The sequence below is a fragment of the Coffea eugenioides genome, chromosome 11, assembly GCF_003713205.1.
Source record: "Coffea eugenioides isolate CCC68of chromosome 11, Ceug_1.0, whole genome shotgun sequence".
NCBI lineage: Eukaryota > Viridiplantae > Streptophyta > Magnoliopsida > Gentianales > Rubiaceae > Coffea > Coffea eugenioides.
In genome coordinates, this window is record NC_040045.1 from 25135187 (window position 1) to 25149149 (window position 13963).

Sequence of the window (13963 nt, forward strand, 5' to 3'; positions counted from 1 at the left end):
ATATTTCTGGCAATACCATAAATAAGAAGGTCCCAATTCTTAACGGATGAGAGCATTACTGTTAATCGCTCTTTGGTGATGAGTGCCAACTATTCTTTGGATCTATCTATCAAATTATGTTTGCTTCATATTAAATTTGTCTTGTATTAATTGACTACAGTTGCTTGCTGGTGAAGTACGAGTTTAGAATTTAGAAGTAAAAGTAATATTGAATTATGGTCGTCATGAATAAACTTGAGTACGATAAGTTTGTGAAATAGTTAATGCCTGTTGCTTTTGTAACTTCTAGGGTGAAATATAGAAAAGTCCCTTGAGATTAAACGAGCGTACAAAAAAATCTCTATAGTTTTAAAGCATACATTTCGATATCTCATGATTTGAACCATTTTAAAAAAGCAACAGAAATCGTCTGAATTAATAGGTTTGAAATACATGCGCTTTTTTTTTTTAGAGTATTTGTATTGGAAACAAATAAATTGTTAGTTAATATACCTATTATACGCTTGGAGTTATAATACAGAAAAGTCCCTTATAGTTAAAGAAATTTAAAATTTTTTTAAATCATACAATTCAGTATCTCGTGGTTTGAACAAATGTGAAAAATTGACAAAAATCATTTATATTAACGAGTTTGAGGTTGTTTGACATGGAAAATAATTTTTTAAATCAACATTTTAGCTAATATACCTATTAAACCCCTTAGAACTCATAAAATTTTCAAAAACAACCCAAAACTCTCAAATATAACTCTCCTTATTTTTATACACAAAATAAGTAAATAAAAAATTTCAAATAAAACTCACATTATTTCTATACACAAAATAAATAAATAAAAACTTCTAAATATAACTTACTTTATTCCTATGCACAAAATAAATAAATAAAAGCAACATGTAACCATATGGGCCTTTTTCCGTGGGTTGCCTTAACCACAGGGAGTTTTTTTTGTAAATTTGCTTAATATGATCGTAATTAGAAAGTCTTTTATTGCTTATATATATATTAGGGTAATTATGTCATTTTGTCTGCCTTTGTTAGTTTTGACGATTTCCATTACTGCTTCAAATTAATTCAGATCATGATGGGTCAAAAATGTATGATTTAAAATCATAAAGGGTTTTTTCGCTAGTTAGCTTAACCACAGGATTTTTTTTTTTGTATTTTACCGTAACTTCTATAATAGGAAAGAAAATTCTATAATAGGAAAAAAGAGAGAAAGGAGTGTCTTCACCGTTATCAACTTTCTATAGTTGACTTACAAAAAGGCCTAAAAAAAAAAAACTTTAGTCGTGAATATTAAGGTTGAGCCATACCTAATTGATTCAAGTAAGATAAATTCATTAAAAGAATCCAACAATTGAGCAATCTCCTCAATTAATATCTTTCCTAAATATAGTGCACGTTCTACATAAAACATATATATATATATATCTCCTATCTTTTTATTTATTAAATTCCCTTAAAAGCCTATATAATAGTTTTTGAAATTAGAGAGTGATGTAACAATTCAAAATTTTGAACATTGTTGTGTAGATTTTTTAGCTCTCCAATAACATAAAATTGGAAAATGTAAAATGGCTAAAATAAAAGTGAATTTATCACATGCCTAACTGCCCATATACCATAACACATATTTTTGTTGCAACTAGTGTATTCTATAATTTATCTATATCACGTGTACCTGATAAACATTTGTTAGAAGACGTTTCACTTTTAGGAGTTAACTCCTTAAAAAAATAAAACTAAAAATAGAAAATTATAAGGAAAAATTATACCATTACGATGTATCACTTGTACGATAGAAACAAAATGAAAGATGACCCCCTCCTTTTATTGCAGGGATTTTCATGTCTGTATCTATCATTTTGTGATGTCGTAATCTTCAGTCTTCTTTATTAACTGGACCTTAATTATAAATACGTACATTCAAATACCAATTTGATATTCATTGAATGTATTATCCAGTGCTCAATACGTACCTATTGAAAAATAAAATATAGTTCAAGTGAACAGACAAGCACCATAAATTACAGCTATATTAACAGGGTATTGCCTTAGCAAGTTACAAGCAATTTAACACCGAGTACTTAGTACTCCTGAATCCAAAGAGTAATTGGAAACTTCACTTCTCCAGCAGCAAATGTTCATTGTTCTCTTTCCTTCTCAGTCTGTCACAATAGTCTCACTCTCACCGCTTCTGTCACGCTCTGTCCTGTACACTTTTGCCAGAATCAGAAGCAGCATTAGCTACTTCACTTCATGGTGTTTTCAATTCCTTCCACAGTGAGTAGATGCATTCCCATAAATTGCACCAGTGCTTAACTCGTGGCCCAAAATTAATTCCCTTCAACAAAAGGGGGAGAAATACCAAACCAACTGTTTTTGTCACGTTAATTTGGTCAAAACTCAGCCCCTGATAATGACACTACTAATTGGCGCCTTCCTCTTCACTTTATTGGCACCTTCTTCAGCCCCGACCCCAACCCCATACATTCTCAGTCCAGCACGCTCCATTTCTGCTTCTTCTGCTGCACTACTGTTTCTTGAATCTGCTTTCCCTAGATCTGAACTTTTTGGTATTGGTGATTCTCCACTTGATCATGGAAAATTCAAATCTAATCCCAAAAAGGGTCATGCCTCTTGGATCTTTTAGCTTCTCAGATTTGCTCGACAATCTTTTCCCCTGATGTTCAAGAACAAGAGCAGCCAGCAGTCAAAATGCAGTATTCATATGCCTCCATTTTCTCAAGGTACTCAGATTTTAACCTGTTGCTAATTTTCTTATCATTCCTCTCCCTTAGTTTTCTCCAAGCAAGATCAAGCGATGCTGAGGCGCTTTTGGCCTTAAAATCATCAATAGACCCAACCAACGTTCTTCAATGGGGTAGAGAATTTGTGCCTAATGTATGCTACTGGCAAGGAGTCAGAGAGTGCAAGAATGGGAGGGTCACGAAGCTGGTGGTGGAGAGGCTAAATTTAACAGGTATATTAGAAGAAAACAGCATGAACCAATTAGATCAGCTTCGAGTTTTAAGCTTCAAAGACAACTCCATTTCTGGCCAAATCCCAAATCTTTCCGGCCTAGTGAACCTCAAATCGTTGTACCTCAACAACAACAACTTTTCCGGCAGCTTCCCGTCCTCCCTATCGCTTCTGCACCGCCTCAAAGTGGTAGTTCTGGCCAACAACAAAATATCCGATAACATCCCGGAATCACTACTCAGACTTCCAAAATTGCATGTACTCTATTTAGAAAACAATCTCTTAACCGGTGAAATCCCTCCATTCAATCAAACTAGCTTGAAATTCTTTAACGTCTCAAACAACAATCTCTCCGGCGAAATCCCGGCTCACTCTTCCTTGGTTTATTTCAATGAGTCCTCATTTTCCAACAATGTTGATTTATGCGGCGAACAAATTCATAAACAATGTACTCCTTCCAATACTCCTGGTCCCTCCATTAGTCCTTCATACCCAATAATCCCAAAAAGTCAAGAAAACCATAGAAGGAAAAAGAAGCTTATTTTGATCCTTGTTCCCAGCATTCTTGGTGGGATTTTATTAGTCTGTATTAGTGTAGCAGCTTTGATTGTTTGTTTTAAGGGTAGAGCTAAGAAGACAAAGGACATCAAGAGTAAAAGCATGGACGAAGGGGAGGGAGAAGCAGGGGGCAATGGGGGTAGGGGTGATGATCATCATGATGATCTTGGAGGAGGGGGGAAACAAGGTGCATTTTCATGGGATCAGGGCGGTGAAGGACTAGGGACTCTGGTGTTCTGCGGACCAGGGGATCAGCAAATGAATTATAGCTTGGAGGATTTATTGAAGGCATCGGCGGAGACGTTGGGGAGAGGTACGATAGGAAGCACGTACAAAGCTGTGATGGAGTCCGGATACATCGTGACCGTTAAAAGGCTGAAGGAGGCTAGATATCCTAGGATTGAGGAGTTTCGGAGACACGTGGAAGTTATCGGACGGCTGAGGCACCCGAATCTGGTCCCGCTTAGAGCTTATTTCCAGGCTAAGGAGGAACGTCTGCTTGTATATGATTATTTCCCCAACGGCAGTCTCTTCTCGCTCATCCACGGTACGCAGTTTTCGTCGGTCACTAAACTTCCAGTATTAGAGTTCACTAATTATTTGACTAACTAATAATTAATTTATAGTTCATTAATTATTACTAATTATTGTGATAATTAATTATGATAGTCTTGTGAATGCATTAATCGCTTTTCGAATTTATATTGCAACATTTTGTCTTTTTTGGCTTGAAGTTGGTATATTGCGATATTTTAGTGCTTTTATGATAAATGGATTCTTGATTTGGTGATCTTTCAATATCAAGGTTCTGCCTACCGTTGTAGACATTAGTGCTAGATAGTCACTATTATGGAATTAATGTTTCATATGCTGTCTATATGAGGGGGTTTAGAAGTGCCATAAGTCATATTAATTTAGACCAGAACACGTGGCATGAATTTAGACCTGTTCGTGTAGAAAATGTATTTCATTGTCACTGGAAGGAGAATCAATATATTCAAATAACAACAAGAAAAGGAAGGAAAAATAAAGGAAAAAATCCACAATAATTTTTTTTGTGTAAGATATAAATTGTGTCTTGACATTTTTTATATATCTCAAAATCATAAATACTTCTATTTGGATTTTAAAATGAGTAAATCTTTCCTACATTGACGGTGTATATACTATCATCGTTGGATTCATGACATGTGTGCAAAAGTTGAATTTCAAATTCAAATTTTGCATAGTTGTTATTCATCCAACGCTGATAGTGTATACACTGTCAGTGTAGGAAAGATTAATCCTTTTAAAATTACATAGACTATTACTGTGAATTTTCTTTTTCCATTTTAGTACCTGGAACTATATAGGCCTCTCTCTCTTTGGATTTGCAAGGGTGAGTTTTGAGGGTTGAGCATCTCGTTACTATTTTCTCCAATTATCTGTTCATTTACTCATATATAAATAGAAAACAAATTTTGAAAATCACCAATTATGTCAATATTCAGTACTTAAGCATACTTAAAAATAATACCCATTTGAGAATGTTTTATCATTCAATTTGCAATGAAAGATTTTGATGGTGAAAAATATGGGTCATAGGTATCATGAATTGTTAATGATTCAACTAGTGGTAACACTTAATCAAATTTATTTCAATCTTTTGTATAACTTTTATAAGAAATCAAGCACATGATGAATTACTTTTGATAGTCACATATGGTTCAAAATCATTTCATTTGGGTGTAATTGAGAGCATTTTCTCCGATAAAATGGAGGGGAGTTTGGCCTGATTTTTTGAGGGTGCATCCCAAGATGGATAGCAACTTGGTAGGAGAGTGAACATTGACAAAAGGATCTTCTTGGTACATAATTTCATCTTTTAGTCTTTTACCCTTGAGCTATTTTAGTTCTTTAGGGCTTTTTTTTTTCTGAAACCACATTGATATATCAACAAAATTGTTCTTGTGTGCATATGTGTCATACATTGACAGGAAGACTTGATTTACTTACTGACCTTTTTCTTTTTAAAATCAAAAGTAGACTATGACCAGTGACTTAAATAGCTGCAATAACTGAATAATAGTGATTAAAGAGCAACAATCTGAAATAATTCTTTTACAAAAATGTAATGATCATATGGATTAACTTTCTGCCAATATGATCTCCACAAAAGTTCATCTGAGCTTAAATATAGACTTATGTGTTGAACTAATATGTCACACATACACTTCATGTGTTTCTGGGAAGTTCTGAAGTTTTAATAGGGAAGGAAATACAAAGATTCAGGTTCAAGATCTAAAAGTCAAACATATAGTTGAGGCACAAGGGCTTTTTCCAATGTTAGTTAGATTGGATACAGAAAATTCCGTCTCACGAATGATATACTTTCTTTCTATTCAGGTTATGCAGCACCAAGTTGTTGGTATCTTGATGACTTGTTTGATAATTCTAGGTAGGAAAAATTCAGGTACAAAGGATATAGAAAGTACCCTAAGAAAGATGTGGAGGAAGAAGAAAATTTTGGGAATCAGTTTAAGTAACCTTTAGGCATCACTCAAGGGTTAGGTGCAGTTCAGTCTTAAGAATGCTTCAAAATCTTCAGGTTCTTTTTTGATTTTTCATTTATATATAAGTTTCACTGTACCGGATTAAAAGGAGATGGGCGTTACTCCTATTAGATATTTTCTCATACCTACTGGGATCAACTTTTGAGTTAAAGTTACGAGTCTACTGCTAAGACTAAGCTAGATGAACAAAGATTACTCTATGATAAGACAGAAGGCATATTAAACAGTCAAAATTAATTCAAATTCCAGTTGACTTGAAATAGTCCTAGTTGCTTTACTTGAAAAAAAAAGAAACCAAACTCCCAAAAAGGGAAAAAAGAAGAAGAAGTTAGATTGACTACAATCAATTGTGCACACTCACATAAGGACTCTCAAATCAATTTGATTTTGGCTCCTGAGGAGGCCAGAGATATTTGAAGGTATGTTTAAAATTAACTTTGATCCATGTTCGAAAGTCTGATCAATTTGCACCTCTGTTAAGTCTTTGTTAGTTGCATCAATAAAGCATTAAGACCTAGAAACTCAATAACAAAATGTACTGCACAAAAGTAGCGAGACTTTTTTGTCTTGTGTGTGCAAAGAAACAGTTGATTACAATAATATTTGTCTATGATGCCTCTGTGTGAAGTACTTATGACCCCACTTAAAAGGTGGATAATTCCCTGCTTTAGTTTAAAAGCATGAACCAATGAACAGCCATAATTTTACTTGGACTTTGATTTTGAGAATTCAAGAACTATATTAGTCTATCATTATAAAAAAAAAAAGAACTATATTTGGAGTCCACTTAAAAGGTGGTATTTCCCTGCTTTAGTTTAGAAGCATGAATCAAATGAACAGCCTTAATTTTACTCAAAATTTGACTTTGAGCCCCTTGATTTTCATCGTTCATGAAGGAACTACAATGAGAGCTACTTTCTGGAAGAAAATGATAAAACTGAAAAATCCCAGTTATCAGCAATACATCACTAATAAAACTTGAAATCGATGTTAAGGTTCAATTGTTTCTTAGTTCATCCACTTTATAACTTTACTTGAAGAAATATATCTTCTTGTTGCGACTTTCTGCATAACTGCAGTTATTGCTTAATTGTGAATACAAAGCATTCCAAGATTTCAAGATGAATTTCCAAGCTAATTGATTTTGGTTAAAGAAGTGAGAAACATTTAAAAAGAAACAGTACAATGATGAGCTCCTTGAATGTGGTATTAACCTGATTCTTGTGATTGAGCATCATGATAACTGGAACAAATTATAGGATAATCACTATATCTATGGTGGAAGTAATGGATACATGGTGTTTGTGTCTACTTTTGTACACTTAGTCCTTGGCAGAATTGTAAGAAGAGAAGGTTAAGGTGAAACAAGGGAAGGTTGCCTGATAATCTAAGGGCTATCTGTTATATGTTTATGCAGTGCCTATAAACTAATTTCTGTCACAGTCGTCCGCATATGAAGTAAATATTTTGCTGTTAACAAAGAAAAATTGCTGTTAGACCATTTACTAGATACGACTTGGTTCAACCATTCTGGTTTTGTATGTTAAAGTTAAATGAATATTCCTCTGATCCTGAAGAGAACTTCATTATGAATCCATTATTGCCATGAGGAAAGATTATGTAAAGTTTTGTTCCCTGTGGTCCAACTTTCAAATGTTTTTTATGTTTGTCATATTTATTTTATGTTCGTACCACTTGTATAAATGGCAGTCGTCAAAATTTGTAGAATGGTGATGTCATGTTGTTATTTAGTTTGTTTTATGTAGCAGTTTCCATCAAATTCAACATGCAAAACTGAGTTAGTAGATATACTGAAAGTGCAAATGGTCTCTATTGTATAATTCTGTTTTAAACTTGGTTAAAGTTTTCAGTTCTTAGGTTTTTAAACTGTCTAATGTTGACTGGAGTTAATTGGGTTCAACAATTGTTGATATGCTGTTCATATGGATTAGCTATTTTTGGTGGTGTTTTTCAAAAAATTTACCGTAGCATTGTATATAAAAAATTTTACTTTAGATGTTTTTGGGGTATTTTTGAAAGTTTGTTTTGGGCTATATTTTGGGATATTTTTAGAATTTAAAATTTGTTTAGGGTATTTTTTTAAAATTGAACCAACCACCACCGCCCCCTCTCTTCTCCTCCTCCCTCCTCCCTCCCTCTCTTCCTGCCTCCCCTTCCCTTCTTCCTCCTTCCTCCCTCTTCCTCCTTCCTCCCCCCTCACCCCAGACCCCCCTCCCCTACCATAGCTACGATTGACCACGTCCTTCCGATCACAGCCAGCAGCTGTGAAAGGTTGAAGGTCGCGGCTGTGGGAGGGGAGGGGGGATCTGGGATGGCAAGGGAGGGAGGGAAGGGGAGGAGGAAGAAGGGGAGGGGAGGGAAGGAGAGAAAGAGAGAAAGGAGGGAGAGGGAGAGGGGGGGAGAGAGAGGAGGAGGAGGAAGAGGAGGGAGGGGGTGGTGGAAGAGGAAAATATGGTGACTTTTTTAAACTTTTTTTTTTGTGTATTTGTGAGTTGTTTTAGAGTTATTGTATGAATTAGGTGTTTTTGGAGCTATTTTTTGTTTGGTATATTATTGTAGCATTGTATTTGAAAACTAGCTAGCAGAAATAATATCTAGACTCAATCACTTTCAATCTTAAAAGTTTGTTCTTGTGACATTTTCTAAGTGGATTGGTTTTCCATGACACCCTGCCTTGACACAATTTGTTATTCCTTGTATGGAGAATACTTCTTTTGAAGCTCATGGAAAGGTCTCTACAAAATGAGCATAACTTTATTTCTCTGGAATGAGCAAAATGAGGTCAGGGCACATTTACCTGCTCAGAGCAGGAAACAAATATAAGACATTAAATCATTGGTTTGATTCTTGTCATTCATTATATTAAACTAGTGGTCGGCGAAGGATGCTACTAAACTTCTTTTGCTGCATCACCGATTGAACTCTGTGATTCATCATAACTATGATGACCTTGCTTCTATGAAGCTGTTAGATAGAATGTCTTTAGCAAAATTACTCTGAAAATGGTTTGACCAAGTAACCTTTGCTCATCTTTTGGCGCATACAAAACTATGCACTATTTATTAAAGTTCTTATTGCTTTCATAAAAATTAAGTATATCTTTTCATATATGGCTACGTTTGACAATAAAAACCATTTAAATCTGAATAATTGAATTCTGAGGTAGCTTCTTTGCATCACAAAGGAATTTCTACGTTGTGTGCTTGAAAATCACGTGAAAGTTATGTAGTGGAGTACATAAAGTTCAACGCGATGAGGTATAAATATCTATTGGCTGGATGCATGGGAGAGATCTGACAGCCAATGATGGTGAATGAGTCTGTTAAAGTTTGGAAGACTGGAAGAAAGACAAATAGACGAACTTTCTACTGAATAACTTCAAAACTAATTTCAGATAAAGTTTAGGACATGGTTCTGCACGTGCCACTGGTTTTGTTTTCCTGACTAATTTTTTTTGTACTTCTTTCGCAGGATCAAGAGCTTCTGGTGGTTCCAAACCTCTTCACTGGACGTCCTGCCTTAAGATAGCCGAGGACTTGGCCACAGGGCTGCTCTACATTCATCAGAATCCTGGCTTAACCCATGGCAACTTGAAGTCATCCAATGTACTCTTGGGTACTGATTTTGAGTCCTGCCTGACTGATTATGGGCTCGCTACTTTTAGAAACCCAGATTCCATTGAGGAATCCAGCGCTTCTTCCCTCTTCTACAGAGCTCCTGAATGCCGCGACATTCGAAGGCCTCTAACTCAACAAGCTGATGTCTACAGCTTTGGAGTTCTTCTTTTGGAGCTCCTCACTGGAAAGACTCCTTTCCAGGATCTTGTCCAAGAACACGGTTCAGACATCCCAAGGTGGGTACGATCAGTCAGGGAAGAAGAGACTGAATCTGGTGATGAGCCTGCCTCTAGCAATGAGGCCTCGGAGGAGAAACTTGGAGCTCTTTTGAACGTTGCCATGGCGTGTGTTGCACTTGCACCAGAGAATAGGCCCACAATGAGGGATGTTTTGCGGATGATCAGGGAGGCAAGGGCAGAAGCTCAGGTGTCTTCCAATAGTAGTGACCATTCACCAGGCAGATGGTCAGATACAGTTCAAAGTTTGCCCAGAGATGAACATTTGAGCATATGAGGAATATAAATTTTGGACTCCAGTTTTCATCATGTATTCTAGTTTTTCAAGTTTGATTTTTTTCAAAAAAATACTTGTAGAATGAATTCCGAGGCATTGATTGTAAAGAGTCTATTCTTGTAGAGACTTTCTAGTTGTCATTCTTTTATGGGGTGAGCAACTATTGCTTATCTAGCCATTTTAAAGTTAAATTCAACTCAGTGCTTAAAGCATTTCCCTTGACTTAGTAATAGTTTTTTTTTTTTGGTGTCAAAAGGAAGTCATATTTCATTTCTAACTTGTACCACAAGTTCTGTTACAAAAAGGGTTACCACCCAAGTAACCATTTTGTGCACTCTCATGGAGTCGCATGGGAAAATTCCCTATTCATTTTACATTTCTAACAAGTTTGACTGCAAATTTCGCTAGCTTGTGTGCATCCGTTCTCTATCCTATTAATAAAAGAAAAAGTACATTGGTCGAACAAGCCTTTCATTTTATCATTGTCATCCAGGATAACAGCAACTCTGGACTCCTTGACATTCTCCTACATGATCATGTCCACTAAAGCTTTGCAGTCTTATTGAATCTCCACTACCTTCCAATGTGCATCCCAGGCTCATCATCATTCGTATTCTGATTGCTGTAGCTTCCTCCACAAGTGGCTCATTGGATTTCTCCTCAGATCTTTGCCCATGCTTTCATTATTCTCCCTTTCCAGTCTCTTGTCACGACTCCCAATCCACTTCTGTCCGTTCGTTTTGAGAAAGCGGCATCTATATTGATCTTCACTACTCCTCTACCCGGTGGTTTCCAGTGTTCAGAAGTAGTTGAATGATTTGTTTGCTCAATGAACTTTCCTTCTCCACTGTTTTGGGCTTCTATGAATTCTATCCACTCTATCTCCTTCTCCTCCATTTACTGGTAAGCTGTGTAACAAGCATCTCCATACAAAATGTTCAAGTTTGTGCTTCATCTGCAAGGACCATAAGCTTTTCCACATTTTGGACTTCTACTGGGGGATAGTTGGTGCCTTCCCTATTTTCTCTTCCTCCTCCCTTTGATATTCTCCTACTTCTTCCATCTCTGCTGCATATGCAGACTTGACAGTGAATTGTCTAGATTTGCTATACTTCCAACATACTCTGTCCCTACCCCCTATCAAACTCAGAGGAATAGCTAAAATATTTTGAACGTCTACCTTCATGAACCATTTGTTTATTAGATCCTGATTCCACTCATCCTCCCTAATTAGTTCCTCCAATTTCTCTACATTGCAATCCTGCTTTCTTATCATTTTTACCTTTCCATCCTCATAACTTGGGATCCATTTGTTAGACCACACTTGTACAGTTCTTCCATCTCCCACTCTGTGCCTCATTCCTTTATTCAACTACTGCCTGGTTCCTATAATGCTTTTCCATACCCAAGAAGCCATCGTTGGAGGATCACTGTTCAAATCTTGCCCCTACTTAGATACCTAGTTTTCAACACTCTACTAACGAGCAGGTTTGAATAAGTGATGATTCTCCAAAGTTACTTAGCCAATAGGGCTTTTTAAAAGCACTCAAGGTCTCTGAAGCCCAATCCCCCTTTTCCTTTTATTTGAGTCATTTTACTCTAGTTAACCTAATGTATTTTCTTGACATTTTCCTCATTTCCCCGCTATAATTTTGCCACCATCTTGTATAGATCTTTGCATAGTTCTTTTGGAAGTTTGAAGCATGACATGGTGCACATTGGGAGTGTTATGACAACGGACTTAATCATCACCTTTATTCCTACATGATTGGATAAGTTCCTCTTCTAGTTCTGCATTTTATTCTGTAATCTCTCCTTTACGAATCCAAACGCTTGCGGCTTTGATCTCCCTATCATCATAGGCAAGTCTAAGTATTTTCCACTTAGTGCTTCTTTTATATTTCCTAATTCTGAGCAAATTTCCTTCCTTAAGTTCCTGCAACTGTTAGCACTAAAAAATACAACAGATTTTTCAAAATTTATGAGCTGTCCTGAGGCATTTTCAAAAATAGCAAGCAGATCTTTCTTTTGCTTTACTTCCTGCATACTGGCTTTACAACAAAACTCATCAGCCAAAAAAAGATGGGACACCATAGGACACCCCCTTCCTACTCTCACCCTTGTGATTAAGCTATTATTAATCATCTTGCTCATCAGGTTTGAGATTCCCTCAACACAAATTAAGAAGAGGTAAGGGGAGAAGGGGTCACCTTGTCTTAAACCTCTAGAGGGTTTCACATAGCCAATTTTCTGACCATTAACACTAAAAGAGTAGGAAGCAGTGGATGCACAATTAATTATTCATCTTATCCAAATAGGACAGAAACCCATTTTCATCATCATTCTCCCTAAAAACTACCACTCTACTCTGTCATAAGTTTTTGACATGTCAAACCTAAGCTCATAAAAGCATTCTTGCCTTTTCTCTTGTTTTTTGGAAAATGGAGGCCTCCATTGGTGGTTGTGCAGTTAGTGACTCGTTCCTGTCCTGTGCTTTGCATCATTTTCCATCTGCTCCTCTTGAAATTCTAACCATTCATTTTTTGCATTTTCTAATATGGACATGTGATCTCCATACTTCCCTTCATACTGTCGAGCATTTCTTGCTTTCCAAAGTTGCTAGATAATGTTTGCTATTAAGGTGATGTGATCTTCTCCTCTTGGTCTTTTCCTTGCCTGTAATATACCTTCCCACCACCTCCAGAAGTTTGATCTCCATTGAAGTAATCTGTCCCACAGTATTGGGGCCAGTTTCCATATAGGTTCATCATTGTTGCAAAAGAAGATCATATGTTCCACTGTTTCTTCCCCTTCCCCACAACATTTGCATAATGGAGAGCCTTTCCCTGTTCTTTTGTGTATCAACTCATTCACAGGAATGTTGTTGTGTAGGCATCTCCATATGAAATGTTTGATCTTTGGTTTCATTTTCAATCCCCATAAGCTCTTCCACACCTTTTCCTTATTCTGTGCATAGCTAGTTCCTCCCTCGCCTTGCCTTTCCTTGCTCCTTTTGCTTACCTCCTCTTTGTCTATTGCATATCCTGACTTCACTGTATATATTCTTGACTTTGAGTATTTCCAGTAGACCGTATCCTTCTTGGGAAACAAACTTAGAGGCATCCGTAAGATTTGTAAAGCTTCCTCCTCTGAGAAAGTTTCCTCAATTAGTTCCTTATTCCATTTCCTCTCTTTCATCAAATCTGCCACTGTTTGCAGACTACAAGCTGGAGGTTTCCGTGTTGCTATTTTCCCAGTTGGTGATTCCGTGATCCATTTGTCCCTCCATATGTTGATAGTAGTCCCATCTCCCACTCTTTTCCATATTCCCTTTTGCAGCACCGAGCTAGAACTGTATATACTTCTCCATACCCAAGATGCATTCTTTGGAGCTTCCCCTTCCCAGCCTGTTTGTGATATTTTGTACTTCGCTCCCAGCACCCTACTCACTAATAGGTCTGGCTGCATTAGTATCCTCCATAGCTGCTTTGCTAATAGAGCACTGTTAAAGTGCTCTAGGTCCCTAAATCCCAGTCCTCCATTTCCCTTTACCTGTGTGATTTTCTTCCAACTTATCCATTGCATCTTCCTTTCCTCTTCATTTTGGCCTCTCCAGAATTTTGCCATGTGGCCACATATTTCTGCACACAGTCCTTTAGGCAACCTGCAGCATGACATTGTGTAAGTGGGTAATGCCATAATAACCGACTTGAGGAGTAC

The 13963-nt window shown here is 36.7% G+C and overlaps 1 protein-coding gene across 1 annotated transcript; it reads left to right on the top strand.

Annotated features, from left to right (window-relative positions):
* The first annotated feature begins 2183 nt into the window (after nt 1-2183).
* On the top strand, nt 2184-10439 carry LOC113753546 (inactive leucine-rich repeat receptor-like serine/threonine-protein kinase At1g60630). Its single transcript, XM_027297726.1, has 2 exons — nt 2184-4087; nt 9585-10439. Exons 1-2 carry the CDS (start codon nt 2719-2721, stop codon nt 10241-10243), a joined length of 2028 nt encoding a protein of 675 aa, XP_027153527.1. The 5' UTR covers nt 2184-2718; the 3' UTR covers nt 10244-10439.
* The last annotated feature ends 3524 nt before the right edge of the window (nt 10440-13963 follow it).

Coding starts and splice junctions, on each gene's coding strand:
- LOC113753546 (XM_027297726.1), top strand. CDS start 2,719: ATGCAGTATTCATATGCCTCCATTTTCTCAAGGTACTCAGATTTTAAC. Junction 4,088..9,584: donor TCTCTTCTCGCTCATCCACG/GTACGCAGTTTT, acceptor CTTCTTTCGCAG/GATCAAGAGCTTCTGGTGGT.